Source organism: Mastomys coucha, unplaced genomic scaffold (genome assembly GCF_008632895.1).
Source record: "Mastomys coucha isolate ucsf_1 unplaced genomic scaffold, UCSF_Mcou_1 pScaffold22, whole genome shotgun sequence".
Classification (NCBI taxonomy): domain Eukaryota; kingdom Metazoa; phylum Chordata; class Mammalia; order Rodentia; family Muridae; genus Mastomys; species Mastomys coucha.
The window spans coordinates 66,357,471-66,375,954 of record NW_022196905.1 but is presented as its reverse complement, the minus strand read 5'-3'; the positions used below and the strand labels follow the sequence as shown (position 1 = coordinate 66,375,954).

General features: G+C 43.6%; 1 protein-coding gene across 15 annotated transcripts in view; it reads right to left on the bottom strand.

Moving 5' to 3' along the window:
• Nucleotides 1–2,435: 2,435 nt before the first annotated feature.
• The window catches only part of Dcun1d4 (defective in cullin neddylation 1 domain containing 4), an 86,647-nt gene continuing 70,598 nt past the window's right edge, over nucleotides 2,436–18,484 (bottom strand). For 11 of the 15 annotated variants that reach the window (XM_031342697.1, XM_031342707.1, XM_031342698.1 and 8 more), the window contains 3 exons: nucleotides 7,882–7,986; nucleotides 5,894–5,996; nucleotides 2,436–5,631 (listed from right to left, as the gene is read on the bottom strand). In XM_031342697.1, the coding sequence (XP_031198557.1) occupies nucleotides 5,576–5,631; nucleotides 5,894–5,996; nucleotides 7,882–7,986 (264 nt within the window). In that variant the 3' untranslated portion in view covers nucleotides 2,436–5,575. The other 4 variants (XM_031342700.1, XM_031342703.1, XR_004110770.1 and 1 more) reach the window with 3 other exon arrangements.

Genomic DNA, 18,484 nt, shown 5'->3' with positions numbered 1-18,484 from the left:
GTGGAACCAGAAACACTTTTCTGAGATCGTCTATGTAGAAGTTACTCTTCACATAAGGATCTGGAGATACAAGAGGAGTTCAGTATAAACACACACACACACACACACACACACACACACACACACACTACATCTCTAAAAAAGTGCACTGTGCCTTTGTTAGGCACAAACAGATCATGCACAGTGCCAACTTTCCTCATTTCAGTAGCCCTGAGTTTGACCCAATATTCATCTTTTCTCAAAGCCATTTTATTAACAAACCATTTTCTATCAGTGTTGCAGATGTGCATGCTTGGCCTGGTGCCTGCGGAGGCTGGAACACATCAAGTCCCCCAGAACTGGAGTTACAGGTGGGTCTTGGAAATTCCAGTCTGGAAGTCCCAGCCCTCTGGAAGAGCAGCTAGGGCTCTCAACCACTGAACCACCTCTCCTGTCCTGGTTTTTTGTTTGTTTGTTTTTTAACTTTCTCAGTCTGAGTCTCAAACTGTAGCCCAGAGTGGCCTTAAAGTTATGGCAATCCTGCCTCACTCAGGCTCTCTGGTGTTGAGAAGCACACACACCGCCGTGCTCAGGCTTGAAAACTTCTAGAGCAGTGGTTCTCAACCTTCCCAAGGCTTCAACCTTTTAATAGTTTCTCATGTTGAGGTGACCCCCCGACCCATAAAATTATTTTTGTTGCCACTAAGCTGTCTTCAGCCCCAATTTCCCCCATGTCTCACTCCCAGATCCCTTTGTTATCTCTTTATTTCAAAGGGTATAAAAGGCCCTTGGGAGTCATCATCTTGTAACTTTTTTTTTTTCTGTGTCTCTGCAATGCATTTGATAAGTGCATTGGTAATTTATTCCCCATTTATTCTGGCCCAATTACACAGCTGGAAAATGTATGTGTATCATGATTCTCCATGTGGAAGAACACTGTCCAAGACTCTACTACTACGTAACATACAACATACTTCTCTGCTGCAGGACATACCCCAGGCTCATACTCTATAGGAAGCCACGGCCACCCCTGATCCTTCCCATTAACTTGCAGTTAAATACAATATTCAGGTACAAGTATGTCCACTTGCCATCTTCTCTCCTGGGTATCTGGAAAGATACTTTCTTGGTTTGGATTTTAGCTTTTGGGCCAAATGCCAGTCCCCAATTTGAAGAGTATGCATTCAGACTTTTCAGTCATCTTGCTGTTTTCTCTCTCCCCAAAGCTTATGAGACTCCAGAAACTATCATTTCCTGGTGTGGTGGTTTGACGATCCTTGGCCCAGGGAGTGGCACTATGAACAGGTGTGGCCTTGTTGGAGAAAATGTGTCACTGTGGGTGTGAGCTTTAAGACCCTCCTCCTAGCTGTCTGGAAGACAAATCTTGTGTTTGCCTTTGGAATAAGATGTAGAACTCTCAGCTCCTCCTGTGCCAAACCTACCTGGACATTGCCATGTTCCTGTCTTGATGATAATGGACCGAACCTCTGAACCTATAAGCCAACCCCAGTTAAATGTTTCCCTTTATAAAACAGAGTTGCCATGATCATGGTGTCTCTTCATAGCAATGGAAACCCTAACTAAGACACTGGCCTTTCTCACCTTTACATCCATGTCTTCCCAGATTAACTTACATGTTGACAGTGCTTTGCCAGACTAGAAACTCTGACTTCCTTCCACATATACTTTCTAGTCTTCCAGGATGGGTCAAAGGCCCTGTCCTCAGCTCACATTCTAGTATGGGACAGAGTGGAAAGCAGGCTGGTACACACAGCTTTCTGCACAGTACCCTTGGGGGTAGTAAAATGGTCACTGCTGCCTAGCTCTTGGCTTATAATCACTTATCAATAGCATTCAACGTTTAGAAAAACACAACAGAGTAGACAGCAACAAATCATTCTGCCATCACAATTTGATGAGTGTCTAAACTGCCCTTCCCAAGATTTTTAAGATGCTCTACATGGAAACATCCTTATAAAATTTATATCCTTGGCTGGGAAATAAAATACCTACTATTGATACAATTAAGGAGATTTTAATTTTGTGTATCAAGTAACGTTACCATTGCTAAAATTCTTGAGTGTGATCACTGCATAGTATCATCATGTATAGATTCTATCTTATTCCAAAATGTCAGTGTGCTGTGCCATAATGTAATTCACTGTCAAATGATTCAGAAAATGGAGTATTATCTGTCCATCTCCATCTCCCTTCCCCTCCTCCCCCCCCTCACACACACACACACACACACACACAGAGGAAATGCCATAAGGTACATCTATGTAACAGGAATATACATATACACTGTACTGCTCTTGCATTTTCCCCCTGAACCTGTAAGACTTTTTAATAGGACAAGCTGAGAGAAAGGAAAAGGATAAAACATTTAAAAAATTTTAAAAAGTATTTTTAAATTTGGGTAGAGAGACCAAGTGTACAAAGAACCCACAAATCAGTTCTGAAACCAAACACAAATATCTGTTTATTTATGGGCTATCATTTTACATCAATTCCATTAAAACCTAAACCAGTTTGCTGTGCTCGTTAAGTGGCATAACAGTATTTTAGTTAAGCTGGGAGTCACAGGACTTGCACACTTTTATGAATGTAATGCAAATACTGACGACACAAGGCATTCACAGTTATAGGCTGGCTGCCGTTCATCTCACAGCAACGCCCAATAGAAATTATTTTATGAAAAAAAGCAACCCACATTTTGGTCTCATTTACAGATACCCAACATTTCCGTTGGTCAATGAATTCTATACAATTTTATACAACTATGAAAGGATAAAGGATAAGGCTTACAGAGGTATTTTAGCAGTTGTAAAAATAAAAACCAAGGACACAAACAAAACTCTTAAAGCTTTCTGTATAAACTTCAAAAGTACGGTTAGGATGGAGACAGAGGCAACAGAAATCTGTTAAACCAGAATCTAGAGGTTTGTCTAATCAGTTATAAATACTGAACTCAAGAGTTCATGCTTCAAAAGAGGTGCACCTAAGGGTACCATGGTTATCCGGCAAATCTTGTTAAGAGAACTTCTACCTAATGCAGTGTAAACGTCTGCAAGTTGCATTCCCCAACAAGAGGGTATTGCGAAACACAAGTGAAGGGAGGGAAGGGTGGCTGGAGCTCAGGTACTGGAGAACCAAAGGCGCCCTGGCTTCCTCCAACGCTGGCCATAAATGCTCTTGATGATTGTTCAACTTGTGTAACTTGGAGATTCTTCAAGGAAAGGGGTCTGACTTCCCTTAAAGATAGCTCTGTAAAATCGAGAAATCCAAAGGCAAGCCACAGTCACAGTGGTTTGTTTCTCGAGGCAGTTCAGAGATTATCTGGAGTTGTAAATATTGGTCATCCCTTCCAAAATGCTGACTTCCACCCCATTCATCACGGTGGTTTTTACTGGAGTCTCTATTGTCAAAATGTTCACTGTAGATGAAGTAGAATTTCTCACCCTGGTAACAACCCTTTACTCACAGGTTCACTGTGCTTAGTGTTTCAAAAATTCTCTAGATTCCCATACAGCATTTAGAACAATTCCATTTATGATCCTTCTTTGCGTGGTGACAACGGACAGTTGATCTACCTCAAGAATAGTCACCCTGAGAGAATGATTCTTTAACTTTGGGAATACCTGAAAAGGAATCCTTCTCCACAGAGCTGCACCTGTCCTTAGCAGTCCCATTGTCACACACCTGTATGCACGCCTTTCACAGAGCAGTCTCAACAGCTATGGCTCTCCAAGAAGCTTACATTGGGCTCAGATACTAATTCGCAAGTAAGACTACAGACAAAGGCTGATTATGCTAAAGCAATATTGGGTTATTGTTTTTGTTCAACTTCTTACTTCACAGCAAACCAAACCTCATTATTTGGTAGAAAAAGGCAAATATTTGCATTCTACCACATCATGATTTTGTCTATGCACGCACACGATATATACATACAACATTTCTGTCTTTGGTGGTTCAATCAGGGAAAAAAAATAATATGAAAATAGCAACACTTTGAGAAGGAGCTGTGACACGTGGTCGGGATATCACTGTCACTGTGCTCTGCTCATTTAATGCCATTTAAAGGGTCACATGTAATGTATAAGACTTTTTTTTTTCTTTTTTGGCCAATAATCCCAACATCTTCTAGTCATCACCTGCCTGGGCAGGCTCGGATCGTATCCCACGACACCATTTACCCGGCAAACAAGCCATTAGCTCTTTACTGGGTTAAATCTTAGCTGTGTTTTCACAAACTTCAGGGACTGAGTGAGTCATAGCACCAAATAGTTGGGAAAACCTGTTAACTGTGTACTTCTGCACGAGGGGCAAAGAAGCAAAGGCAGATCTTAAACATAAGACACAAGGTACAAGCTCACAACTCCCACTGTATTGGCTCTGGCTTCTCATCCACATAATGGCCACCACCCTTCTGTACCTATGACAAGCGGAATGACAAGCGGCCCCTCCAAGAAAGGTCCCAGTGTGAACAGGGTTAACTCAATGCTGGTGGTTTCAGTCCACTGCCTGCAATGGACCTTTTGCCAGGAAAAGCCCAGCACGGAAGAAATTAAGACAGAAAACAAAACACCTCTCACTTGTGGTTTAAAACAAAAAACAAAAACAAACAAACACCTCCAAATCCCCAGGTGGGCGGGGCAGGGGGTCCAGACACCATAAAAGAGTAACTAAAATCTCAAGCCATAGTTCAAAGTGCTTTGTAGTTATGCCGCCAGCAAACCAGGAGGCTCATGAGGGTGGCAAAGGACATTTTACTTACAGTGGCACAGAGAACTTCAGCAGACCAAACCCTGCTAGAGGAACACAAAAGTGAGAAACAGCAAAAGGTTTATGGAAACGTAAGCTTTGATTTAAAATAAGGAGCAATTTAAGGAGGAGGAAGAGGAGGAAGAGGAGGAGGAGGAGAAGGAGGAGGAATGAAAAGCCCATAAACCTGTACTTTTTGTGTTAGAGATGCTTTGTAGCATGTCATATGTCTGTGCACTCAAATAACTTTTGTCACTTTAAAATACCAAAGTTGTCAAGGAAACCAAGTCATATTTGGCTTATGCCACAGTAAGTCATGGCTCCTACTTCTTCCAGAAATTGGCCTCTTAAGCAGTGAGGTTAATTCTGGCAATATTTGCTTATGGGGACAGTTATAATGCTTTCTGAAATGCTACATTTGAGACCAAATAAAGTATAACTGGTTCATTTGAGGAAAAAAAAAAGGGGGGAGACCAAAGATATGCCACAAAATTATTTTTACAATACATTTTTGCAGAAATAATCTCTAGGTGAAGCTTTTCATTTTATACACATATATAAAATTTAAACAGCAATATACACATAATCACAGTGAGGACGTTGGCAAATTCATCAATCTGTAGTGTGAAAACAAACTGTAGAGCAGCCTCCAAGAGAACAATGCTACACATCAAGCAGAGCGGCCCATTCAACAGCAAACACCAATACACCCTGCGAGAGGCAGACAGTGCAAGAAAAGCAGCATGCGCTTCAATACAAACAGCAGTTTATGGCTAATGGGTGACATAACCGTGGTAACAGTGACTCTCTCGCTGCTATGCATAAGGTCCTAGGACATCTGCTTGTCTTTATACCATTCCACAAATTCGTCCAACAAAACTGGCCCTGGAGAGACAAAGAATAAACCACATGAGGCCTGGAGATGTTGTGGAGGCCCAGCACTTGGTGGCCCAGCACTTGGCTAACACACATGGGGCTGGAGAGTCAACTGGAAGGAAGAGAAGGGAAAAGGGAGAGGGAAGAGAGGAGGGAAGTGGAGGGAGAGGCGAGGGGCAGAAGAGCCATGGGTTCAGAGCTCTTCCCAGGAAGGAAGGCATACAGTGAACAGAGTGGGAGGAGGAGAGACCACTCAGCACCCAGGACTCACATGCTCCGTCTTCATCATAGTTGCTGAGGTCGAGACTAATTGTTCTGCTGAACTCCAGAACATTGCACCACTGGTCTTTGTTTATCACTTTATATTTTGATTGCTGGGGGGGGGGGGGGAAGAATGATATGGTTAATGACACAAACAAGTGGGATGATTTCAGTTTCTGTATGAGCCTACTTAAGAAAGCTCATGCAGGGTTAGCTCGACTGAAGCACCAATCTAGGAAAGTGCAGAGCAAGCAATTTAAAGTGGCCATGTTTTCAATGCACTATTTATTGTAAGGCAGCATCTAAACCAGTGTCAGCACCTGCTTCGCAGCAGTGCTGCAAGGGTTAAACGAGAAGGCTATGTGGTTTACAGAAAGCTTCAGCCAATACCTGGCACACAGCAAGTGCTAAACCCAACACTACAGTGCTGCTGCTCACTGCATGCATCAGGCAGCCACTTGCTGGGGACTAGGGAAATGCTGCCAGTGGCCCAGAGCTGGGACCTCTTTGCTGTGCCTCTCAGGAAAAACTGGTAGAAACGTGAAGGGGTTGTTCTATTACCCTTAGACAAGAAATCTGCTACAGGTAGATTAATACAATATCCTAGAGATTTAAAAGCAAAATCCAGAGCTAACATTTTAAAAATCCTTATGGCAATAAATATCAAAACCAGTTAAATTATATATATATATATATATATATATACCACACACACTCTTTGCACATATGTGTGTGTGTGTGCGCGCGCGTGTGTGCGTGCGTGCGTGCAAAGAATCAAGCCAATAGTTTTGAGGATGCAGGTACAAGACAAGCTGGAATGGAAGAGTTGCTACCCTCCTTCTAAAAGAAAAACTACAAACTTACATGCGAGCAAAGCACAGACTTTAACTTCTGAAGCATAAACGCTTCGGAAGTTTCAAAACAGCCAGTTAAGTTCCTGGGACTAGGCAATGTCAAATTAACTCACAGTCCCATCTTTTAGCCAAAGGACGCTTCATCTGGTGGTTCAATTCCTACTACACTCCCTGTGTACAAGAATCTACTTCCACTCCTGTTCCAATGGTGACAGCTTATGTCATGGAACTGTTAGAAGCTAGAACCGATCATAGGTAGAGCAGACCATCCTGCCAACAAGTACTTGGACTAATAAGCAGCTTGTATTAGCTTTTTATGGAGTGCCAGATCATCTTACAAGTAGTTTCTAGTAACAAGAATAACTTCAGTTGTTGTTTGGACCACTACATAAAGCAAGTAGTAAGAAAGATTATTTCAAGTGGGAATTGAATTGAGCAAGGTACAGGATTTTCTCAAAATCCTACACTCATCCTTGAAAGCAAAGGCCATGTGTCAAAGGACTTGAATAGGAGGTGGGCGAAGCAGATGCCACACTCGACAATTAAAGCAACTCATGCCTCTGCTTTGTTCAGGTTCTGCAAAAGGACAGTTCAACAAAACCCACTGCCAATTATCGGTGGCTCAAAATTTTTGTCCACTGTGAAAGCCAACAGCAACAACGTAGTGACATGCTGGTTGTTTCTGTCACTAGGCTAAGCATATTTAAACTGAAGAAAACACTGCCCGTGTGCCTAATCCAGTGCTCACAGCTATCCAAGTACTCTGCCAGGCAGTGGGACCTGAGTAGTTACAAATAGATTACAAACTAGTTTTGGTGAGAGGCAGATGGCCCGTGTTTAATGCTGGCTTAAGACTGGACATTCATCTGAGAGTAACCCTGAGTTCTGTTGCTAAAAAGGAGCTAGGAATCTAGCACTAGTAGAGTCTCCATGGGGTGGGGAGGAGAGAGGGAGCGCTGTGGCTGTTCAGACACACAACTTGACAGGAACACACAGACATACGGCAAAACATGCAGCCACTGACAGACAGCAATCAGGGGACTACAAATTCCTATGGGCAAAAAGCTACAGCAAATACAAGTACCATGTACGTGTTAGTTCCAAGCAAGCAAACATAACGTTTCATAAAGTAGTAACTTGGTACCTCTAAGAATTGGTGAAAAACTGGAAAAAGGGGCCAGATTTTTCCTAATAACAGTCCCAACATGCACTTGGCAGTGTTTATGTCTAGGCTGCGCTGGTCCTTCTCCTGTTTAACAAACAAAAACAAAAGTAAGCCAGATGCTTCTAAATCACAAACTCTAATAAACCAAGCATGTAGTTCACTTCAGCAAGGAGTTGGTAGACAAACGGCTCATTTATTACGAGTTATAAAACCCTGAGGGGACTAAGGGTGGCAGCCAAGACACAACGGAAAACTTAACATTTGAGTGTCACATGTACATTTACTTTGAGAAAGACTGATGCCAAGAGAATAACTTTACCCTAATGCCTTATCTATCATGCAGTAGTATGTACAATCATTTCCTGGGCAAAGAAAAACCATGGCTTGCTTGTTTTACAGTATGATAATTACCAGAGTTACCACTGCTGACCAGAGCCCCCGCAGTGAACTCAGTGGATTCAAGTATTCTGCTTTTGAGGACTTTCAATTGGGTTTCCCCAGAGACTCATTTTTCCAATAGCTTTATTTTATGTAGTAAATATTTTTCTTCTACCTAAAGACACTGGAACTAAATTCGGCTCCTAGGAAGGTTTGGAGCCCTGGAGCATCTCCCAGTCAGAAGACACGTTCATCCAGCTGCTTTAGAGAAGCGGGGTCTCTGTGTCTCCTTATGCTGCCTTACCTGGTGTGTTCTACACCTGACTCCTGACAGTGGCTACTGACCATGGGAAACTGGAAAACAGAACGCATGTACATGCAGAGTAAGCTTATCCCGCTTTTAATTGTAATTAAAGATTCTACTTCTCATTTCACACGCAATTCCGTTTGAAAACTTAAGCAGGCAGTTCCTACAGGGGAAAACTATTCTCGAACACAGGAGGCAGGCTCACACATCTACAGCTCTCCTTCATGTGGTCCGTCAACTAGAGTGGAATCTGCAAAAGGACTTTTCTACAAAGGGGTGAGGTGCTTGGCTATCCCACTGGAGCAGAATGTCAAGTGTCCACCACATTAAAGAACCATGCTGCAACCACTGTTGGTCACCCACACCTCCTGACAAGAGCAGTGACATGCTAGTCAGTTCTCAGTGAGGTTTCTACTCGTGCCAGTGATCCTCAGAGGACTTAGAGTGGTATAGCAACGAGGCTCACTCAACACACTAGCAATGGAAAAGAAGGCATAGCAACTTGCCATTTAAGAAAGACAGAGGGCAGCTTCTGGTCATAGTCGCTAAGTGGAATAGCTGTTCATAATAGGCCAGGTCAAATGGCGCAGTATCAGCCTTCCCCATTAAAGGCTATACCACTGAAGCCTGGGGATGGAGGCCATTTCTGTGTACTGGGGGATGGAGTGTCCGCTTCTCTGCCAGCCTCTAGCCAAGCAGACGATCCCATCGTGTCTCGGCAGCAGTGCCTCTGCTAGGGGAGAGGCCAGAAAAGATAATCTAATGACAGACAGTCTTTCAACACCCTGCTTGCTGTATCGTCTTTCCGCTTTTGTGATTGATACACTGATAAAATAAATATAAACCATCACTTCGGCTGAAATGTGGGTATGGCAGACAGCAATAGCACACCAGGTCATGAAGCAAGCCATGAGGAAAATCATAAGTTGCTGAGAAACACACATGGGACCACAAGATCTGGCCAAAGTCCACTTAACAAAAGTGTGTCTGGCACCGACTGACTACATGGCACCCTAAAAAGCTTCCTTATGCTGAGTTTATAAGCATCCGTTATCCCCCACACCTCTCATCTTGAAATACTGTATGTCACCTGTCATCGTAGGATCCATGTCACTCTTGACATGTACTACAGTGACAAAAATAAAAAAGGGACGAAAGACCTGGACAGACTCTGCAACATGGCAACCCGTTTTCTGACAACGGGTGTCAGGAAAGGCTCTGCTGCATGTGTGTGGCAGCCATGCCAGAACACGGAGGGAAGGAAGGCGTGAGACTCACACGAGGACAGCTGAACAGCACTCGCTCACTCCTGCTCTGCAGGGTGCAGCCAGCCGCTCCCAATCACTACCACCATCTTCTGCCTAGCGAATAAGAGAGAGGCATTATGGACGCACGTGCTACCTGAACAGGAGCATCTCACTGACAACCAGCAGTGCACATGGTGGCCTTGTGGCCAAATGCCATGACCAGAGTGGTAAACATCCAAAAGTCCTGGGAATGCCACGGTGGAGAGGGCCCGCGGCAAGCACCTTCTCATGCACTCAAACAGACACTCCCGGGTCCCCTGACAACAATGACTTCTGTGAGGGAGCTCCTGGTTCAAATGAAGTGGTTCTGCCAGGATGCCACCAGGCAGCCAGAGGCATAACGGGCTTTATTTACTTAGTTATTTAAAAATCACCTTTCAAATTCAAGGTCCACAGCAGAGACATCTGAGAGCTCTTTGCAAGATAAAGTAGCACAGTAGCCACAGGTCTGGAGCGGGCAGACGGGCAGGTAGGAATAGAAGCTTAAGTTTGCTAAGATGGCTGCCAAGAAGCCCAACAGGGCTGAAGGACAAGGAAACACAACTCTGCTGTCTTCCCACCCACCTCCAGACCCAAGCACTTTGTAAACTTTAACTTGCTAAAACATTATAGGTCATTTTCCAAGTAACAGAACCCCAGCAGGTCTGGACGCCCCCCTACATTCTGACAGATCCTGTCTTCCTTAGAGAGTGAAAGCGGCAGGTGCACAGCCCCAGGCTTGCCAGTCGGCCCTCAGCCTCAGGACCTTGGTGAGACACTCCAAGACGGAACCGTGCCCAGGAGTGCACTCCAGAGGCCAAATGCTGAGGACTAATGGAGAGAAATAACCAGGCTTTATTAAAGCCAGAATCTTTATTTTGATTATGTCAGAGATTGTGTCTACAGACCCTTGTGAGGAGTGGGAAATATTTTTTCTCAAGGGGCACTAAGGACTCACCAAACATTAAAGTAAAGAATCTTAAGTATGTAAAAGTAACTCCAATGTTACAAAGCGAGTCTTTAAAGCTTTATGTGTCTATATTGCTTTATAAGAGGCCCCAGGAGCCCACTACAAATTTTCACTATAATGGCTTGAGATTTACATTAAACTTACTTTTTGCATTGAAGATTTTATATTTTCATTTTAAGTCCAAAGTTTTCTAAGAGGCTTTATTAGACTTTAAAAAAAAAAAAAAAAAAAAAAAAAAAAAAAAAAAAAAAAAAAAAAAAAAGTCCCCATGTAGCCATGACTCCTAAGGTGAGGGGTGGGAACCAGGTTGTCAACTGGCATATGAAATCCAAGGCCTGACTAAAGATCAATCTCAATCCCCCATGTCCTGGCACAGAGGAGGGCAGCACTTCTTAGTGCAGCCAAGAAATAAGAAGAAGTTGTAAACTGAGGGCTCAGAAGAACTCCAACCTTCAGTTCCGTGGCTCAGCTTAGGAAACTTGAAATATCCTCTCATTGAAAAATAAACTAAAAGTACTATTATGCTCTTAGAACAGAACCAACAGCATTAGCATACAGTTCACAGTGCTTGCAAGGCTAGCAAGCTCAGAGTTTGCCCCAGAAGGCACTGCCTCCCTTACCATCATGTTTGGCCAAGCAGATACTGAGATGTCTCAGCAAAGACACTTTCCTGAACCTGTGTCAAAGGACTCCTAGCTACTCCCACTTGCGGGAATGAGAATGCACCCCAATCCTTACATGCAGACTCCCGCCACGCCCACCTCACATAAGGAAGTGACAGATGGTGCTGTGGGACCTAGAGGTCTACGCTCTAAGGTCTATTCTGATCCGAGGCCTGAGCACTTCCCTCTAAGGTGCTTCTCTGGGCAAGAGATGCGTCTTGGGGGCTATGTAGAAAATGAAAGTAGACAAATACATTGGTTAGTGAGAATTTGGTAGAGATGGGAGAGCAAAACCTCTTGTTCATATCAGATTCCATTTAAAATGGCAGGAAGAATTTTGTTGAGCATAAGATCCAGCACAGCCCGTAGCAACAAACTTGCAGTTTGTTGTCCCTGGAAAGAGAAGGTAACGCTGTCTGTGTAAGCTCTCTAACTCTTGAATCACTTCCTCAGAGGTGCTGAGCAGAGGAATTGACAGCTTCGCCTCTGTTGGACAGTGAGCAGACCATAAAGGCCCTGACTAACTGGATCTAATAACCAGCTAACTTGCCACAGGATCTTTTCTCGAATACCTTCTGCTTCCATAAACATCCTCCATTCACTTGCAATTTCAAGAAGTAGAAAAAAAAAAATCAAGCCCTCACACGCACATCATTCATTCTTCTGGATCTCTCTCTCAGCCTTCCGTCCTCATCGTGAGGGCCTCTTCTCTTCATAGACTCCAGCTCTTCCTGATCCCTCTCCCTCCCAAGTGCTGTCTCAGTTCATCTCTCTGTCCCAACAGGCTCCTCTTGACTCCTGGGCTCCAAGCCCACAGGCTTCTCACTTAGGCCATGGCTGTTTTGCATCAGGGCAGGAGAGCACCATAGGAGGAAGGCTAGCAACTGTGGACCAGGGACAGTGTCCACAGGGTCAACTCAGCCTCTGGTCTCCCCAGCCTTTGCCACTGCTGCTGACAGCAGACCTACTGCATGCGGCCCTCACCTTCTCAAAAGGGCAACCTCTCCAACTCTTGCTACAGGAGCCGCCCCCATTAGGGAGAATGTGAGTTAGATACACTAAGAAAGACTCTTCTTACATCAAAGGGAAAATTCCTCTGCTTAGCTCTTTATCTCGTTTTCTCTATTCAGTATTAACTTGTTCTCCCTAGGTCCTTTTCAATAAGGAACGCCAGCTGGGGTGCTATGTGCAGTGCAGCTCTTCAGGAGGCTGAGACAGGAGGACCAGTTGAAGCTTGTCAGGAGCCATCTAGGACAGGTAAGGCTAGCAGGTGGCCTTCCTGGAGGTGGCCAACCATTTTTGCATGGCCTGTGATGGAGAGCTCTGAGAGGCAAGGCCCCAAAGAGACTTCATCTCAGGATTGCTTCTTGCAGCTGATATGCCTTTCCTGTCATTATTAACTTATTGTATTAATGATTTTATAAAGCTCCTGATTTGATTCAAATAATCTTAGGAAGAAAGTTTTAAGACATGGTTTCAGTTCTTTTGCTAGAAAGATGTAATAAAGTTAAAATCATAAATAGAATGTGCCCACTCCTCATATAGTAAGTAAAGGCTGCATGATAAGGAATACAATGAACTTTCATAATTACACTAAAAGGAGAATTAGGCTTGGGACAAATTCATTCTAGGTTAGGGCCAAGGATGAAGCCACAGGTGTGCATTCTGATAAAGCAAGGTCATATGAAACTGTTGCTTTGAACTTAAAATGAGCTTATGGAATGAAACACTGCTTTAAACTTACTATCAACATCCTTTTGTAACTCCCATTTTGTGTAACATTTTATCTATGAGGTAATTTTCTAAGAAATATTATCTATTAAAAAGGGGGGGCAGAGAAAAGAAATAAAGAGGATGGGATTGGTGTGGGGAGCTCTGTTCCATCCATCCACCCATCCATCCATCCAAATGTATATGTCTGTTTGCTTATACGTTCATGTGTAGGTATATGTGGAAGCATGCATGAACACTTATGGAACAGATTCAGACACGTGGCTGGGGTGGCCAGACTGTATGAATGAATGTGTATGTGTCTGTGCATAGCTGCCTATGTAAAGGATTTTACTTCTTTTCTTTCCTTTCCTTCCTCTCTGGTCCACAAAGAGTTAATCAGCCTAGTCAGTGACAGGCAGCAGAGGCTAAAGAGAAGGAGCATTATTAATAAACCCTTTACCTAGCCCCCAACCCAACCCTAAGCTAAGCAACAGCTGTTAATTCACCTGAAGCCATCGAATAACGAAGAATCAAGAAGAGTAAATATTATTAATAATAAGCAAACTTTTACTTCTGCAAAATCAAGTTTTGCCTGCCCCCTCCAGCTGATGCTCCGTCCCCTCACCTGCCTGCCTCCCAGAGAGAACCCGTGCTTGGGCAGGCTCCCCAGGCTCCAGGGTTAACCTGCAAGTGCAGCTAGATGCTCTCTATAAAAGCTCAAGGGAACTGAGGGAAAACAATGCTAACTGGGAAGACTCTCCATGGTATAGCTATAGAAGAAACACATGCAGAAAACACTGAGAGAGAACTTCAAGTATATAAGAGAACTCTTTCACACTTTGTCTTTCATTCTCGATTTTCCCTTTTAAGACCCCCCAGAGGACAGAGGCAAAATTGAGACAAGGACGGCAGCATGGCTCTGTGGAAAAGTGTGACAGAGCAACGGCCTTCAACTGCCCCTCCTGCACCTTTTCATCACCGAGGACTGACAAGGATGCCCCAGGTGACCTCTGAAGGATCACAACTGTACAACATCAAAAAAACTACAGAGCAGTGAGAACCAGAGGAAACAAATACAAAAGCTTAGTGTGTCCCTGCACATAAGCATGCAACCTCATGTGTGCAAGTGCCCTTGTGGGCCTCAGAACCCTTAGAACTGGAGTCACAGGCAGTTGTGAGCCACCATGTGGGTGCTGGGAACCAAACCCAGGCCCTGAGTAAGAACAGGTACTCTTAACCACTGAGCCATCTCATCAGCACCATATGCTGCCAGTTTTAAAGATGAGAAAAATGATAATTCTCCTGGACTACAATTTAGGTGAAGAGATGTCAAAAGGGACATTTTACTATTTTCTAATATTATATTATGGCAGTGATTCTCAACCTCCCTAATGCTACAACTTTTTAATACAGTTCTTCATGTTATGGCTATGACCTCCCAACCATAAACTTACTTCATTGCTACTTCCTAACTGTAATTTTGCTACTGTTAGGAATCACAATGTAGTATCCATGGTCTTAGGTGACCCCTATAAAAAGATTGTTCAACCCTTTCAAGGGGGTCTCGACCCACAGATTGAGAAGCATTGTATTATAGTGTCTTGTTGGCATATTAAAGTATCAGAATAAGTATTATATACTTGTTATTTTGCAACATTTAAGATATTATTAACACTGGTAAGTAGTTCAACCTCATTGAAATGACAATTAAAAAGGTCTGTTGTACTAATTATAACTTAGGACTTCTAGAAGCCATTTTCCAACGGGTACACAGACACCAGAGGGAAGACGTTAGGATTCTGCTTTCACTTGGAAACAATTCTGGTTGTTTTCTGAAAGAGGAAGCAGATAGGAAGTGCCTGCTCTCCCACCCTAACAACAGACCATCATCTTGGAACCTCAATAGGAGGCCTTCCCCACAAGTAGTTTCCAGGCTCCAGCAAATAAAAGGGTAAACTCAAGCACAGTCCAAGGGTTTGCCTGAGTGGCAGAAAACATGCTGTAGGCCAAAGAGGAACAAGGAGCCAAGAGTCACAAGACAAAGGCCTCAAGGTCTCCAGAGTCGCCTCTAGTTGTTGGCCATGCACTTACTGATGTGCACATAAGAGTCTCCAGAAGGATCTACTGGAGTGGCTCAGCAGAAACTGAGTTGACAGAGGACTGAAGATGGTCTGTTCCCACAGCCGATGTATGAAGAGCTCACACTAGGCACTGAGACAGCTCTGCCTTAACATACCATGGCACTGCCACAACAAAGGCTGCTCTGGATCACCCTTTCAAAGCACACAACTGATTCCAAGTAGAAGAGGCAACCCAGCAACCTACAACACAGAACTCACAAGATCCTCCAAGGACTAGGGCAGTAACTAAACTGCACAGCAAGTCAGCATTAGGAGAAGCTTGCCCAATACAACACGCAATGGAAGACAGATGCAGTTGACAAGCATTTCTATCTAATGAATACACTCTAGATGTTTAAGGTGGTACAAAGACACTGTCCTGAGGAGAAAAACAGAAGACATTAAAAAAAAAAAAATGGGGCTTCTGAGATGAAACAGTGTCTGCAATGGGAGATATTAGTAGCAGAAAATGTTAAAGACCAGTTAATAGTGGAGGACACAACAATAAAACTCTAAAATGAAGAGAAAGTGCTATCCATGGCCCATGGGACAGTATCAAGAAATATAACATTCTATAGTTGAAGAAAGAGACAGAACATAAAACACATTTAAAGGGTGACACCTAAAGGATTTCCCGGTTTAATATCAACTATGAACCCACAGATTAAAAAAGCCCAACAAGTCTCAGAATAATAACTAGGAAACCTGTGTCAGAAGCAGCATGGTCCACTTGCTGGACAGCAAAGAAAAGAGAAAAGCTATCTCGGTAACCAGGCATTATGCTCGGAGAATAAAAATGGGTACAGCACTGGATGCCACACTGCTGGAGACAACAGAAAGACATCACTGGGAGGGCAAAGTGTCAGCCTCCAAGCCTTTACCCAGAGAAGCATCTTAAAAACGAAGGCAAAGCCAAAGTCTTAGTGAGCAGCAGCAGATCTATCTTGCAAGGACTGTTAAGAAAGTTTTGTTTTGCAGAAGGAAAATGGTATCAGAGACTGGTCTGCATAAGAGGAAAGAAGAACTCAGAAACAGCATCAACCTGGGTACCTGCAATAGACACATCTGCCTGCTTAAACAAAACCACAGTGTAAGCCTCTTAGTGTGAGTAAACTATGATGGGCAAAATGTCACCTTTGTCAAGTACATGGTTACACATGCACATGAAAATTGTAAACGTTTAACACACTATGACAAGGCCTGGGTGGACAGCAGAAATAGTACAATAGAGATGTGGGTAATAAAGTATGGAAGAGATAGATGACAGACTCACAAGGAACAGAAAACCCCACCTCAGTCCCAAAGAAGGCATGAAAGAGGACAAGGCACAGCACTGACGTTCTTCCCTTTGAAGAACAAGTCAGATAAACAGGGAGATGATGTCAGAAACATCCCCGGCAGACGCAGCATCAGCATCTATCTGTAAGACACGCACTGTCACATCCACATGCAGCACGCCATCTATCTGAAATCCACTCTAAATACACAGACACCGGTGGGTTAAGGGAAGGGAGAGAGCTGACACGCCATGCAGAATTTACCCGACAACTGCTGGAGTACTGTGCTTTTCTCACACAGTAACTTTGGAATGAAGAAGAGACACACTTCATAATGCAAAGTGGGTCAGTTCATTCAGGACACAACAGCGTGCCTAAACCTAACATCACAGCTTCAAAATATATTGAAGTAGGTTGGATACAGGGTAGCAGAGTAAGTTAGAACTAAGGAATTCACTACTCCTCAGTTGACAGAACTAACAGGCAGCAGTCAATGAAGACCTGAGCACCTTCAATGGAACTGAAACAACTTAGGAGTCATCAGACAACAGAGATGTGAAAATCAAGAGCAGGCCATATTTTGGACCATATATTAAACAGATTGAAATTGTACTTCTCTGATTAACAGAATTAAACTAGGTATTATCCAGGAAGTCTCAAATACCTTCAAAATAATCAATGTATTTCTAAACAACGTATCGAAAAAAATGGCAAAGGAGAGAGGCTGAGGGGGAGGATTAGGAGCTGCTGTGCTATGCAGCAAGCCCATCAAAACAACCTACAAATATTCTAGCTGAACGTGAATGAAAACACAACTTCCCCAAACTTGTAAGATACAGCTAAGCAAAAAAACACTATTAACAGATTCACCTCAGTGTATTCAAGCTGAAATGAATGGCTTTGGCAATTAAATGATAAAATTTAAAATATAAAAAGGAATAATTCACTATTACCTGTTGAAGATGCCCCTCAAAAACAAAGATCTCTACTGAACACATAGATAATTCACAGTCCTCAACCTACCAGGAATATGAAGAGCATGTACCCAAATTCCAAAGTCACACTAAGGAGTTACTGGGGTGTGTGACTGTGGCACAAGCCCTCCAACACAGGCTGACCCAGCAGGCTGTAGGTGGTTGGGCCCACAAGCCTGGAGACTGGTGTGGGAGTGTAAACAGGGCTCTAGGCAAAGGCCCAGCATCACCAGAAGGAGATAGCAGAAAAAGTCAGGTGAAAGGTCAGGTGTCAAGCTCAGCAGGTCACACAGAATACAGTTCCCTGCAGATATCACAAAGTCAGGAGCTTGGAACATGATTATGTGCGGCTGGAGGAAGCCACAGGTTCAAGTGTTTCAGTGGGAGATCCACTGTCTGTTAATAATGTGACAGGTCATTCCTCTACTTCCCTCTGCCTCCCATCCCTCCTGTATGAAGTGGATATGACCTCCTGCTGCTGGGGGACAGCTGCATCAGCCCCACCAGGATGCACAAGTTGGCATAAATGTAGTGAGAGGTGCCGAAGGCATCAGGAAGCCAGGTAGGGACAGAGGACGACTAATGACTCCTTAGTGATGTAGGTGCCAGCTGAGTGTGGAAAGACACCTAGCATAAGAGGCAGGTTACAAGTAACAAGGAGACAAGCTTGCAGTGGAGTGGAGACACCAAGAAAGAGGAGATCGAAAGAGCTTCTGTAAGGTGGGCCACAGTGACTGACCCAGAATGGGAGGAAGTCAGGAAGGAGCAAAGGAGACTTGACTCTAAAGCACAGAGGGTGGCTAAGAGGATTCTGACATCTAAGCAAGAAACCAAAAGGAGCTGATTTGGGTATAGAAAGTTAGATAGTCCTGAAGAGACCTCTATATGTTTAAAG